Here is a 15711-nt window from a genome sequence, read left to right on the forward strand (position 1 = left end):
GAAGGCAGCCATTACCTTGAGACAGGTTGGGCATCTGTCTACTTCTGGTAGGTGATTGCTTTTGTGTCACTTCTTTTGGGTTTCTCCTCCTTCTTGTTCTTTCCGTTGCTTATTAAACTGTCTTTATATCAACCCATGAGTTTTCTTGCTTCTGCTCTTCATAGTCTCTTCCTGGCCCCCTGGGGATGGGGGAGGTAAGTGGCTCACAGAAGCACAGCTTTGCTTAGCTGCTGACCAGGGTTAACCCATAACATACGTTTTTCTCAAATAATATGGGGAAAAAAAAAGTTCCTTCTGTAATCAGATGAAGTATGGGGTTCATCCAACAGAATTCTGGGTCTGTCCCAGTGGAACAAATTTATCCATCCATTCCCCTACTCTCCCATTCACTGAAATCCAAACCAACCTGGCTTACTCGTGCTGTCTTTTCACAGAAAGAAATTCCAGGGCCTCAGTTACTGATGAACAAGAAGTAATACTCTACTTTGTTTAAAACTTAGATTGCAGTCCTGACTGGCACTTCCACTCTGTCTCTCCTAGCCTTTTTTGTACTAGAAGGTGGATTCTTTTTTGGCCCGTACCATGCAAAAGTTTACAGATGTATCAGATGTTTCTTTCTGATCACTGAAATCCTGGTCAAAACTGGTAAAATTCTTTAACTGACTGTGCCCATCTGGTGACTCCTGTGTTTTAACAGTAGTTGTAATTTTTTCATCTTGTTACCTAGTGAGTTTTTTGCTTGTGTTTGCATCGGCAGTTACTTGCATTTCTTTCCTCTGTTTGTACATGCTGTAAGTCCTGTAAATAGCTGATGTTTCTTCTTAAAGTTTAAGGTATGCCAGATTCTCAACTTTTATTTAGAGCAAGTTGCTCCTAGACCTTCTGGTATCAGAAAAGGGCCTGAAAAGAAACTGTAAAGATTCAAATACCTGGTGGCAAGTTCTTGTCCATATATTTGGCATTTTATAAAGGTTTGGGAGCAGATTCCTAACCACTGCATAATTATTGGAGTTGATTTTTTGAGTCTTATCAATTTAAGATGGCACTTGCTTATGTTTAATATAGGTCACGCTGCTCTCACTGAAGCTTCTGTTTTTGGGATTTAGACAGTAATATGCCACCCCTAACCATGAAAATGAGAACTGGAGTAATCTTATCTACTGTTCAGCCAAGCTGTCGTTGCTGCAGCAGCTTCATCTGTGGGACACAGTAGTCCCTGCACACTTCTGGGCAAGGTGTGCTGCAGGGTCATACTTGATGAAGGCATACCAGGAGAGGGATGCGTGATGGATCAGGTGGTATTTTCCTTTGTACTAGGGTGGGTCTGTGTGCCGGAGTATGAAAGTTGTTTGGTTGTCTTTTTAGAAAGCGGTTGCTGCGCAAGCCCAAGCTGTCAAATACTGTATTACTGATCACTGCAGAACACGTGACACCTCCTTTTAAGTATTCTCACCTACTTTTTTCATGTTTCCTCTCCCAGCACTCATCTCATATGACTGTCAGTGCCTGTAGAGATGAATGTACTAGACTTCCTGGTTTGTGTACATCAAATACTGAACAATTTAATAAAAAGCATAATCTCATATTCACGGAAACCTGACCTCAGCTACTGCTCGCTAAGATAAAATGCTTCCTTCTACTAAGGACAGAGCAAAACTCTTCCTGATACTCCTTATGTACATTTCTTATTCAGGAAAGCTGCTTCATAGTACAGAACCACTGAGCATGCTTCCCCAGAATGCCTTCTGCATCCTAACAGGCCACCTCAGAAGAACGTATTATTGAAGTGCATCCTAGAAACCTATGTTAAACTTGAAGAAGGCAATGTGTAGTGTATAAATCCTTCGTTTTGAAATTAAAACTTACTTTAGAAATAGTTGTGTGCATGTCACAGTCAAGATAGCAGATGATGCTGGTTGCTTAAGAAAGACAGTTTGTGCAAGCTAGAAGAGTAGGTTAGTGCTGTTAAATCAGTACTGACAGTTGGAGCCCAGCCTGCTTTTCTTGGGGGCAGTGGGAATTATCTGTGTGAAGCACGAAGTGTTAGACATCATGAAGTACTTTGATGGATGATGCCCGTCCACATGGATAACAGGAGGGTGGTAGTGTATCTGCTTTTTACTGTTTGGGATGATGTTCAGTTGGCTGAAGACAGTTGAGATAGAGTTAAGAAAAGTGGATAATATAAATGATTTGCAGGCAAAAGTATTGTTTTTTATTAGACCAGTTGGCATACCTGGAAAACTGGAAAGGATTAATATGCAGAAGGCTGCCTTCAAGCTTAAAAGAGAAATTACAATGTTCAGGTTAAAATCAGACTGTGAACAGTTGATGGAAGGTTAATTTATTCATCCATTAGCCTGTGAGAGGAAGAAGGGTTGGTACCTACGGATTTGGGGAGAGTAGGGATACAGGACAAAGGAAGACAGGGAATTATGTATGGAACACTGATGTTAGCTGAAGGTACATAGACATCATGGAGGTGATGGAAACCGTAACTTCATAATCATCCTTTACAGCTATCTTCTGACTGGTTTTAGTATATTACAGACTAGGCTTTTTTTTGAGAGGAGGCAGAAGTTGGTCATGAATCCACCAACATGGAAAGCATGCATGCAGGCTCAGGACAGATGTATGTTGTTTCTTCTTTTCAGTTAACCTTCTCCTGCAGAGAATATCACTAACTTACTCCCCAAAAACTTTTTTGGGGTAGCGGGCTAGCTGGAGTTGGTAGGTTTTGGACTTTTTGAGGCTGTCATTTCTTTCCTGTTGATAACTAATTCCATGAAGAACTGAACGTTGAGGTCTTTATTATAAACCTAATGGTCATAATATACCATTCTTAACAGTTAAAAGGTTTACTCAGCTAGGTAACGACAGTATTTCTTAAATTAAAAGATATGCAAGCTTAAAAATAATAAAACCTACAAGTAGGCTGAAGATACATTACGTTTTTAGTCTGTACATATATATAAAGTTGCTTAAAAGAAAGTATTGAAACAAGACTCATGTTCCTTTTACGCAGTGACTTGCAGTGGATGGACTGTAGTAATTTTTGGTTTGCTAAGCAGTTCCTCTGTGGTGGTGCTCCTGTACACAGGCAAAAGCCGGTGGTGGTGAGATGGCGCTGCCTGGTTTCTTGCTCATACAAAGCAATTGTTGGTGTCATAGGAACTTGCCAAGTGGCATGTTTTCTTTCACAGTTTTTTTGTACTGACTCCTTTGATCAGCATATGCTATACTGTCCTCAGTCATTTGTGGCAAAACCAGCACATTTTCTTTGTTGGAATATAAGATTGGTGAAGAAAAGTACATTAAAAGAATTTCTTGCAAGCAAATGCTGAAATAAATGGGTCTTGGAGCCAGAATGTATGAGAGGGCTGGGCTGTGTTTGTCTCTTTCCTTTCAAGTGCACCCAGTAACTTACTGTGATGGGTGGGGGATTAAGAGTTGTCATTACTGCCTTCCTCTCTGCTAGTAATTTCTGTCCCTAAAAGCGCAGCCATGTAATTCACTGAAGTGTTACTCAAGGGAGTTGCTTACAGGATCTCCTGTGGGGACTGGGGCAGAAATCTCCGAAAGTGAACCTGCAGCCAATGGGGAAAGGTTTTGTTGGTTTTTCTTTCTGTATTTCTGTGCGTGATTTTTTCCTCACATCAGCTTCCCACCTTTTGCTTCAAAACAGCTTTAAAGGAGCAGAAAAGAAGTCCAAAGATAATAGCGATTATTTTGCCACCTCGGGTAAATGGAGGGCAGTTAGGTAGTAGATAGTGGTGCTGAGGCAAGAGGGGACAGGATTTTGGTTTTCCTTTCTGTTTAAACCAGTCGATTTGTGCATTTTCCTACAGGAGGCTGAAGACCAAGACTTCTGTCTTGGAGTGGACCAGATTATTACACCTCATTGGTGCTCACATGCATACCTGCATGTGTTGTTTGTGCAGAATAAAGAATGGAAGGGAATTTGCTTTAAGTTGAAGAGTTGATGCCTCCTCTGGCTGGGCACTGTGAGGGACCTCCCCTTCATCTTGGGGAAAGGAGGAAGGCATTACTTGTTTTTTCCCCGAGAACTAGCTTTTTGTTCCCCTCACAGGAAGTACGTATATGCTTTTTTATAATAATGTTATTTTAAATGTGTTACAGTGTTCCAGCTCTGAGTTCCAATTGTTTCATATGCCTAATCAGTGCAAGCTTACAGCAGAACTCCTGCCTTCAAGTTTTCCTCATAATTACTTGTAGCTCCTGCAGAGAAGGGAGACCAGAAATAAATGACTGGTCTGGTTAGATGGCATAGTGAAGCACTGGAATAGTCTGTGGAAGGAGGCTGTCGAGCCATCAGTACTTGGAAGTGTGTTGAAAACCTTCTAGGCAGCTTTGCAGTTAATATAGTAGCTATCATTTAGGAGTTTAATCCTCTTTGTGGTACACAGAGGGCATTTGAGTAGTCCAGAGAAGATAATAGACTTGCTTTTCTTAGTTACCTGTAGACTTAATTCATTCTATGGAAAGTATTTAAGAGGTGCACCTAGTAGGTGCAGTCTGAAAATCTGGAAAGATAGTAAGATACTATTGTAAGTAATTTTTCCACAGACAGGCATGGACTGGACTACACTATCTGTCTGTCTTTAGCCTTATTTTTACATATTTCTTTAAATGCTTTCCCCATCCTCAGTATTCTATGCATTGTGATCATTCATCATGCAACCATTTACCCTGTCTGGTCTTTGAAAGGGTGGTCATAGCTTGCCCACTTGTCTTGCTTTTTATTTGTACTGGAGAGTTTACTGTGCTTTTACCGTATATTCCCATGAAAATTTTCTGAGTTCTCTTCCTTGATGTTGTCTTGATACATAGGTTAAAGAAAACGAAGAATGTAATATAGGGAAACAGTTCTGTTGCTCTTTTAAACAGGTTATGAACTCGAGATCTTCAAATTATTGTACTTATTAATACATAACTGTGCTTTCAGTTTCAATTTTAAATAGGCATTTTATGGTTAATCTTGTAAGCAAATGTTTTCATGGCTTATGAAGAATCGTTAGCTCAAGAAATTACTAACAACTTCTGTAGAACAGTGTCAACTGTTTTAATGACTCATTCCTGCAAAACTTTGAGGTGGAAAATAACAAATCTCAGTAAATTATGTGTGTGTTTTCCTTCTTCCCTTAAATGTTTTTTCATATAACTAGTTATAGTTCAGGTCAGCCTTGGAGATGTTTTCTTTTTAGTTATTTTATATTAGTAGAAGTACAGACATTGAGGCAGTTCAGATTGGTGCAGTGAAGGGCTAGGAAACAGTTTGCTTTCATAGTAGTTCGGGTCTGTTCTGTGTAGCAGGGTGAGGGGGGGTTCTTGTATTCCAGAAAGGTAGAAAACCTCAAAATTCTTAAGCAGACAGCGTGTCCATACTAGGCTTTTGAAGGCAGGTTTTCTCCCCTAGCACCAGCATCTCTTGAAGCTAGTTGTAATGTACTGCAAGGATGCTGCCTTCAAAGCAGGAATAAGAGATCTCAAGTTCTTTTGGTTGTTTGTTTTTTATCTTCCTTTGCATTATTCATATGGAAGTCCATGCCTGTCTGTGGAAAAATTACTTACAATAATAACTTACTAGCTTTCCAGATTTTCAGACTGCACCTGCTAGGTGCACATCTTAAACTGCTTTGTAAGGAACCCCTGTGATGTGGGTGAATGTGTATTTACCAGCTCAGCTGTGATGTTCAAACTCTAAAACCTCGTGAAAGGAGGTGGGGAGAAGCCTTAGAAATCTTGGACCAGCCCTGGCTGGGAAGAAGAGAATTTCCCCCCTATACAGATTGATTTTTAGTTATACAGTCTGACTGATCTACAAAGAGGAGGAAACTCGCACTGATCATCTACGCTGTGAAGGAAGGAAGGAGAGAGTGTGTATGAGTGACCTTGTGCTGCTAAGCCACCATGCAAGTTGCTGGGATAATACATTTCTGTGGCCGGTTGTGGAAGTAAGCTGGTGACGTGATGCAAGAGTAGCGCAAACTGGCACTACTAATCACTGCTTGAGAGCAGCAAAGAGAAAGGAGGCTGGGAAGAAGGGGGAAGAAAGAGTAGGGAAGATGAGGGGAAGAAACATGTTAAGAACTTAAAGGCTGGCAGATGGTATTTACTGTATTTAATACAGAGGCATTCAGTGCCTGCTTTGTCTTTTTGTGACAACTGCCTGAGCACATCAGTGACAAACAGGCATGCGAGATGAGGAATAGAGACCTGTTTCTGCAGTATTTATTCAAATAAAAATCCTGCTTGTGTGAAGCCAGAAGAATCAAACCACCCATAGAAATATTTTTGTCTGTGCTTTTTTGGAATGTATTTGAGACTGAGGATGTGTAACTGAAGAGCTCTATGCATATGACACACCTGTATAGTGAGATTTGTGATATATTAATAGTTCTTTTCAGATTCGTTAGGAAAAGACAGAATTTTAAAAACCCCACACTTGAAGTGCGATGTCTTTGAAGTTGTCTTTTTCTCAGGTAAAGTTTGGTGGGTGTGTTCTTTTCTCTTTAAGAGGGCCTCATAGTCATCATCTCTACTTGTTTGTTACAGGCAATAGGTTTAATGGCAGTAGAGGTTAAAAAAGAGAGAATCCCATCTGGCAGTCATTTCTTCTTTTAGTTGGGTTACTAGTTAAATGAAAGACAAACTAATCCTGTAACTAGCTTCCTTTCTTTTCTGTGATTGTGTGGGATTTTTTTGGGGGTGTTGTGCCTACCCACCTACTCTCCACCCCCCCACCCCCACCCCCAGTTATTCAATTTTGCTGTCTTGGGGAGTGGGGGGCATTTATTTTCAGTACAAATCCAATAGAAAGCAACACTTTTGGAAGGATTTAAAGTTGTGAGTGTGCGCCTCAAGGCAGCTGTTAACGGGGAAAGTCTGGAAGCGCAGTTGTGTATACGCTTCTGTGTCCCCATAGCGTTCTTGCTGGTAGGTCAACATCTTTAGCTTTTATTGAGAAATCAGCTTCCAACAAGTGAAATCATTGTTCAGTTAACATAGGCGGTTGAGGTCTCACTCCACATCTCTGGCTATTGCTTTAATGCATGCTAGCATGCATGGAATAATATGTGCTCCTGCCACAGTAGTAGTTACCTGCCTCGATGAGAAGGATGCAGGGGAACTGACAAATCAGTCATTTATCTGTACCATAAATATAGTTTTAGCATATTTAGGTAATTAAGAATAGAGATTGTTTATTAGCCTGGCTGTAACACTGTTAGATAACATTAATTCATATCACTAATGCCAGTTCTCCAGTGTACAGCACAGTGTCATCTGAAAGTTTCAGGCAATTAATTTCACTAATGATGACTGAAAATGTAGATGACTTGTTCCTAGCTGTTTTCTGTTTTCGGTCACTAGTTGAGGCCAGTGGGGGGCCAAAACTGAAAGGATTTCCGAAGCATTTCAAAAACTGGCCTAGTCTTGATCTTCTCTGAGGTGAATGAGGATTTTGTGGTGCTTTCAGGCTTGCCTGAAGCCAGGAGAGTATCTGAGATGTCTTGTCCTTGCAGCAGAGACATTCATATGGCACAGGTACGCTCTGAGAAGGAGATACATTTCACTTAGTAAAGAATAAGCCCTCACATTAGCCCTTTGCTTTGGTGCAGAAGTTTTGTGATAGCTTTGACAGGAAGCAAATGCACCCTTAATTCCTCTTCTTTACCATCTTGACAGACAGCTTTCATTTAGTCCCATGGTCCCCCCAGTTCAGGACATGGGGCTGCTTGCGGAGAGCTACTGCTTTAGGTTTTCTTTTTCCATCTCCATGGAGACAGAACTCCCCAAGCTTGTTGGCTTTACTCACTTCAACTTTCCATGCCCCAGACCAGAGAGACTTTGCTAAATGAAGGTTTGATTCACAAGTCTTGTGGTCAGGCTTATAGGTACAAGCAAAACGAATACAAAGCCTGCTTCTTGTCTGTGCTTGATAACGGAATAAGCAAATAGGAAGGTGAAAGCTATATATAGTCACTAGGAGACTGCTGAGAAACCACTCTCCAGCTCCTAAGTACAGCTGTGTTTTAGACAGCCCTCACTGTCCTACCAATCACTGTATTATTTCTTAAATTAGGTTTTGGGAACAAATCTGTGTGCCAATCCAGAGTGGTTTTGAGATATTTAACAGTGATTTCCCTGTTTCTTCATCCCTCCCTCCCCCCCCCCCCCCCATTTGCTTCATCAGTTCATCAACCAAGGGATGTGCAGATAGTTATACTACTAATAACTGTTCTTGGCTCTACACACTTTGCTAGCCACCCCACCGGCCTTGTCTTTGGTCTGGGGATGGATGTTCTTCATCCAGTCTAAGCTGTTGGCTTTGATCTGGATGATTGATATACCCCTGTCAAATGTAGAATGCATCAGTTCTAGCAGGGCATATGGCTGTTAACAAGTTAACAGGATGATGCATAAGATGTACATGTAACAGACGTGGTTCAAGATGTCTTGTCCAAACTGTTTTCTGGTCTATAATTGTACAGTTTTTAGAGGAGTGTGAGGTCCTGTATGTGGCAGGAATAGGTATGTTTGTTTCTCCTGCAAACATGTTCTGTTCTTCATGTAATTTTGTTGTACTGTTGTAAACCATAAATGCTAATTCTGCGTGTACTTTGATAAAGTAATTTGCAGTTTTCAAATAAATTAAACTCCTTTTTCTCAATATCTCTGTAGAAAATTTCTGCTCCCTCTTTCAATTCAATCTTACTTCCCTTTCTTCTCTGTCTGTACCTTGCTGTACCAAGATGTGTGACTCTGTGGTTCATGTTCAGCTTTTCAGCTTCATTACAGCCCTTTCTTTGCCATGTGCTGTTGAGGTGACTGATGCTTTTCAACATATTATTAATTTGTGGCTTTGCATATACTATGTACATTCATATGTTTCTTATTCTTTATTCCAGAGATGGTGATGCTGTTGGAATGGTGGTCAGGCACCGATTGCACCCTCTACACTGACCCAGAGAGTTACCACAAATATGGGAAGGAGAATGCCATCGTAATCCTTAATCACAACTTTGAAATCGACTTTCTCTGTGGTTGGAACTTTTGTGAAAGATTTGGGGTCTTGGGGGTGAGTTTTGTTTAGCATTTAAAATAAACTTCCTCTTCTTGGATGCAGGGAAAAAAAAACAAAACACAAATCCTTTGTGGTTTTGAAAGTTGATAGATCTGTGCTCATATTTCACTCAGCCACCATCCAGAATTAGAGAAGTGAACCTAAAACAATGCAGTGCAAGTATATGTCATACTGAGACGGGATTGCTTGGGCATTCATGGAAGTTTTAAAAGCATTGTCATTAAAGCTGTTGGAGGAGATGTGTTTTTTTTTAACCTGTGGAGACCATTACAGTTGTATTTCTCTGTGTGCTTGCTAGGTAGCTCTTAAGGTTCATTGTGCTGCAAAAAGATGAGCTGTTCTGTGATTCGTTCCCAATAAGTTGTAGAATTTGTTTGCATTCTCCAGTACACTCTTAAAAATCTACAGGTTTCAGACACGCCTTCTCTCTCTCCTGCTTTAATTAATGCAGTGAAGAAAGGAGAGATGACTGGGGAGGGAGAAGGTGAAGACAACTTAGGGCCAAAGGAGTTGGGACTGATTGTGCTTGGCTGCAGGAGGCAGACAAAAAGGCTTTTGTTACAACATCCAGCTGTACCCTGCAGCCCTGGCAGACAATGGCCCTGCTCTTAACAGGGTCACAAGCATGTGTCCAAACTCTGTGTTTTACAGCTTGAACTTCTATTAGGTGAAGCCATTAAATGCTCTAACTTTTTGTTTGATTGTCATGGTTTAACCCAGTAGGCAACTAAACACCACACAGCTGATTGCTTACTCCCTACCCCCAGTGGGATGGGGAAGAGAATTGGGGGAAAAAACCCTAAAATTTATGCATTGACATAAAGATGGCTTATTAAAACAGAAAAGTAAGGGAAATTAATAATAATAACAACGATAAAACAATTAGAATATAGAAAACAAGTGATGCACGATGCAATGGCTCACCACTCAGACTGATGCCCAGCAAGTTCCTGAGCAGTGGCTGCCAGCCAGCTTTCCTCCTAGTTTATATACTGAGCGTGACGTCATATGGTATGGAATATCCCTTTGGTCAGTTGGGATCAGCTGTCCTGGCTGTGTCCCCTCCCAGCTTCTTGTGCCCCACAGCCTTCTCGCTGGTGGAGTGGTGTGAGAAGCTGAAAAGTCCTTGACTTAGTGTAAACACTGCTTAGCAACAACTAAAACATCATCTTATCAACGTTATTCTCATTCTATATCCAAACCACAGAACTATGCCATGTACTAGGAAGGAAATTAACTTTATCCCAGCCAAAACCAGGACATTAGTTTTGCACATTTAAAAACAAAACTAAACTTCCTTAGACCTGTCTGGCACCAAAAGGAAAAATAAAAAAAAATAAAGTCTTTCCCTTGTCCTCATCAGAAAACTGCCCCTCCTGGCCTGAGTTGCAATGATCAATCTGTGCATTGTTCTGCTTCTTTTGTCTCTCTTCTCCTGTACTGGCTTTCTTGTTTCTCCTTATAGTCAAACTACCATAGTCCCAGTAGGTTTATAATGCTCTATCAATGTGGTTCTGTTTTTATCAATGTCGTTTTAGTTTTTTTGCTGTTTGTGGAGGGGTGGAGTGGCATCCTTTCTTGCATGTTGTTAGGTTTGTGAACCGTGGTCCTCTTCTAATGACTCAGATGGCATGGGGTTCTCCACTTTCATGAAAGTTTTTGAATGGCTGTGGAAGAAGGTCTAGCACAAAGAACCAAAGAAGGTGCTAAGAATTGGAGAAGTGTGTGTAGACAAAAAGCCCAAGAATGACAATTCTAACATTTATTTTACTTACTAATTTTTTCTTTAATATGATACTTTTGGAGCATCCATTGAAAATTCTAGGAGGCACTGGGTTGACAGTGCTGAATGAGAGCCAGATAGCCAGATATCTGTTTGTTTATAGTGGAGAAGGAGATAACCACATGAAGAAGCAATTCTATGCTTGCTTTTACTCTTGCAAGTTATTGTAGCTATTGAGACTGTCTTGCTAGCTGCAGCTGAACTCTATGCAGCTGGATATACTAATGTGTAATTGTTTGCAGCACCAAACCTTAGAAGATTTTTTTGGTTGTTGTTAGAAATTAGAAAAAGGAAGCAAACTTAAAAAACCTAGAAGTTGACAGGAATTTCAGGCAAACCTGTGTTCAGCCCAAACTGTTTATTACTTACATTTGTATTCCACTTGTGAGCTTGTTTGGGTTTTTTGGTTTTTGTGGTTTTTTTTGTGAAGGGATCTTCCTGTTTTGTTTTCAGTCCTTGATACCCATCAGCTACATCTCTTTGTGCGGCCAGACCTCAGTGATGTGTGCAGGAGGGAGGGAACATAGGGGTACTTGATGCCAAGTCAGTATCATGCTACTGTGGGCAGCAATGGATGTCCTAGGGAACAGCTGAATTCTGACTCCTCCTGACAGAGGTGGCTGCAAAAAGCTGTAAGGGAAGCAGGAGCTGCATGCCAAATTGACTTTCTGTAGAGTTAGAAACATCACAGCCCCAACAGGATGAAAAATTTGTCCACACCAGTGTTTTCTAGTAAAAGACAGGGCTGTTGTTATGATCCTGAACCAGGGTGACTGTGATGGTTGTGTTGTGGATGCTCTGCTTTTCCACCCCATGCTAGTGCAATGGCTGGGGGAGATGCTGACTCCGGTGTCTGTGTGTTGCTCTGTTGTGTAAATAGAGATGTGGTTTTGGTGACAGGTCCCTGTGGTCTGCTGTGCCCTTCCGTTTTCCTGCCTGTGACATTCCAGTCTTAGGACTTACCTTCTTCTTAGTGGTGGACAGCATAGCTGCTGTATCAGCATTTGAACACATTAGTAGCATTTAGTTTCTTCAAGATGTGCGCTAAGCATCCCTTTGAAAACAGACCCACTGGACACCAGAACTTGAAATCAGGACAGAGGTGTGTTCTGAGGAGGGAGGTTTTATTCAGGACTTACACCAAAAGCACATTAATACGCTGTCTGCCATTATTCACTGTACCCTTCTACTTCATTGCTTGCTCTCTCCAAGCAGTGATAAAATAGCTTTTTTAGTAATTTCAGTAACTGTTTTTTCTGAGATGAAGACATTTATATTAGCAAAAATTGCCTGTGCTTTAAAGCTAAACCTGCTAGTTTATCTGTTCATCTTCTGGTATCTTGAGTTTCAAGTTATTCATGCTGATGGTCTTTCTACCTTGGCAAAACATAAACATTACTCTGAGTGGCTCATTATGTTGGCATCAAAATATGTGCATTTCTGAGAGCCCATAGTTGTTTATTTCTTGTCAGGGTAGACAAGGCAGAAAACCATTATGAAAAATTGGTTGTTAACTATCTTGCTTTAAGTTTCTCATAAAAAAATTGCTAAGCACATGTAATAAATTTTAACCCTGACTAACTGTTCCAATGCCAGGAAACCCAAATTTTATTTAAAAGTTGTTTATGCCAAAGCTTGCTGTTGGAAAAACTGAACTTGCCCCTAAATATAGGTGTGATAAGAGACTTTTGTAGGTTATTGTATGGCACCGATAGGTGTGTGAACACAGTAGTTTGCTTGTACATTTTAATATATTAATAGATTTTAAACTAGGTTTGAAGGGGGAAAGGGATAAAACCAGACTTGCTAGAGATAAGCCTGGGGGCGGCACGCCAGTGTTTGAGATCTGGTGTGCTAGCCAGGTCCTTTGGTCTGCCATCTCAGTGGAGGTAGGGGATGGAGGTCCATGTGACAGCAAAGGTGCAAGGGTTATTGATGTGTTAGAAACCATGGAAGTGCCTGAGAATGGTCACATAGGAATTAGGGCTTCTCCCCCCAGAAAGCTGGCGGGATCAATAGCCAACTAATGTGCATCTACACCAATGCCCAATGCATGCAGCGTGGGCAACAAACAGGAGTTGAAAGCTGTTGCGCAGCTAGGAAACTATGATATAGTTGCCATCACAGAAACATGGTGGGATGACTTGCACAGCTGGAGTGCTGCAATGGATGGCTGTAAAATCCTCAAAAGGACAGGCAAGGAAGGAGAGCTGGTGGAGTAACCCTGTGTGTTAGGGAATGTTTTGGTTGTCTAGAGCTTAATGATGACAATGGTATTTGTGTTTGTGGGTAAGAATCAGGGGGAAAGCCAACAAGGCAGATATCATGGTGGGAGTCTGTTATAGACCACCCAACCAGGATGAAGAGGCAGACAAAATATTCTGTAAGCAGTCTCACGATCACTAGCCCTTGGTCTTGTGGGGGACTTCGACTTAACAGATGTCTGCTGGGGATACAGCAGAGAGGAAACAGTCTAGGAGGTTCCTGGAGTGTGTGGAAGATGATAACTTCCTAACACAGCTGGTGAGTGAGCCAGCTAGGGAAGGCACCCCCCTGGACTTGTTGTTTGTGAACAGGGAAGGATTTGTGGGTGATGTGATGGTTAGAGGCTGTCTTGGGCGTAGAGATCATGAAAAATTAGGGTTTGATTCTCTGAGAAGTAAAGGGGTGGGAGTGGGGGTCAGCAGAACTGCTACTTCAGAATTCCAGAAGGCAGACTTTGGCCTGTTAAGGAGACAGGTTGACAAAGTCCCTTGGGAGGCAATCTTGAAGGGCAAAAGGGTCCAGCAAGGCTGGACATTCTTCAAGAAGGAAATCTTAAAGGCGCAGGAGCAGGCTGTCCCCATGTGCAGGAAGACGAGCAGGTGGGAAAGAAGACCACCCTGGCTAAACAGAGAGCTTTGGCTGGAACTCAGGGAAAAAGGGAAGTTTTATGAGCAGATCATTTTGAGTGCTGTCATGTGGCATGTACAGGACAAGCAGGAGATCAGGTCCAGTTAGCACAAGTTTGAAAGGCAGGTCCTGCTTGACTAACCTGATCTCCTTCTATGGCCAGGTGATCCACCTAGTGGATGAAGAAAAGGCTGTGGGTGTTGTCTGCCTGGATCTCAGTAAAGCCTTAGGCACCATTTCCCACAGCATTCTCCTGGAGAAACTGGCTCCTCATGAATTGGACAGGTGTATTGTTCACTGGGTAAAAAACTGGCTGGACAGCCAAGCCCAAAGAGTGGTGGTGAATGGAGTTAACTCCAGTTGGCAGCCAGTCACAAGTGGTGTTCCCCAGGGCTCAGTGCTGGGCCCAGTTCTGTTTAATCTCTTTATCATTGATCTGGATGAAGGGATCGAGCGCACCCTCAGTAAGTTTGCAGATGACACCAAGCTGGGGGGAGTGTTGACCTGCCTGAGGGCAGGAAGGCTCTGCAGGGGGATCTGGACAGGCTGGACCGATGGGCCGAGGCCAATTGTATGAGGTTCAACAAGGACAAGTGCCGGGTCCTGCACTTGGGTCACACCAGCCCCACACAGCGCTACAGGCTCGGGGAAAAGCGGCTGGAAACTGCCTGGTGGGAAAGGGCCTGGGGGTGCTGGTGGACAGCCAGCTGAGCATGAGCCAGCAGTGTGCCCAGGTGGCCAAGGCGGCCAATGGCGTCCTGGCTGGTGTCAGAAGCAGTGTGGCCAGCAGGACTAGGGCAGTGATCGCCCCCCTGTACCCGGCACCGGTGAGGCCGCACCTGGAACCCTGTGTTCAGGTTGGGGCCCTCACTGCAAGGCAGACACTGAGGTGCTGGAGCGTGTCCAGAGACGGGCAACAGAGCTGGGGAAGGGTCTGGAGCACAAGTCTGATGGGGAGCGGCTGAGGGAGCTGGGGGTGTCTAGCCTGGAGAAGAGGAGGAGCAGGGAGACCTTATTGCTCTGTACAGCTACCTGACAGGAGGTTGTAGTGGGGTGGGGGTCAGTCTCTTCTCCCAGATAACAAGTGATAGGATGAGAGAAAACGGCCACAAGTTTATGCCAGAGAGGGGTTTGACTGGATGTTATGAAAAGTTTCTTCACCAAGAGTGTTGTCAAAGCATTGGAACAGGCTGCCCAGGGAAGTGGTTGAGTCACCATCCCTGGAGATACTTAAAAGCCGTGTAGATGTGGCACTTTAGGGACATGATTTAGTGGTGGACTTGGCAGTGTTAGGTTAAGAGTTGGACTCGATGATGTTGTCTCTTCCAACCTCAATAGTTTTATGATTCTGTGATCCTAAATTATGTATTTGTTCACGTAGGCAGCCAAAACTACATTATTATTTGTATTTAATACAGCATTTTAGCATGTGCTTGGGCATACGTCCTCTAAAATATTGCTATGTTAACCTTTCCAACATGGAAAAGTTTTATTCAACGTGAAGCATTATAAATTAGGAGCCTAACTAAATTTCTGGAATGATGGCTTCGAGGGCCTAAAGAAACACATCTTTCCATCTTGATGTCCCAGAGAACATACTACGATGGAGTGCTACATTTCAAAAATAGAGCAAATGGAATCATCGAAAGTATGTCAATGCTGAGGGCAGCTTGGAGAGCAAATAACCTATGAGGCAAAGTGCTGCTGCTGCTAATGGCTTGTAGCTACAATGAATTTGTTTTGAAACTGTGGAATAAATTCATTAGACATCCTTAGCTTGTAGCTTGATTTTATGCTGCATCAAGAGGCGATGAATAACTGAGGCTGGATGTATAAATCAAGAGTTTCTTTCTGTGACAGCATAGCTGTGCAAATGCATCTGAAGTAAGCTTGTAAAAATACTCCTTTTTTATGTGATGTTATTGCAGTC

At 42.3% G+C, this 15711-nt stretch overlaps 1 protein-coding gene across 5 annotated transcripts in view; it reads left to right on the forward strand.

Moving 5' to 3' along the window:
• The window catches only part of AGPAT4 (1-acylglycerol-3-phosphate O-acyltransferase 4), an 80892-nt gene that overhangs the window by 35437 nt on the left and 29744 nt on the right, over positions 1-15711 (forward strand). For all 5 annotated transcript variants that reach the window (XM_080390580.1, XM_080390576.1, XM_080390578.1 and 2 more), the window contains one exon: positions 8931-9100. In XM_080390580.1, coding sequence (XP_080246706.1) covers positions 8931-9100 — 170 coding nt within the window. The remainder of the gene's footprint in view (positions 1-8930; positions 9101-15711) is intronic.

The sequence above is a fragment of the Falco punctatus genome (genome assembly GCF_963210335.1).
Source record: "Falco punctatus genome assembly, chromosome: 5".
NCBI lineage: Eukaryota > Metazoa > Chordata > Aves > Falconiformes > Falconidae > Falco > Falco punctatus.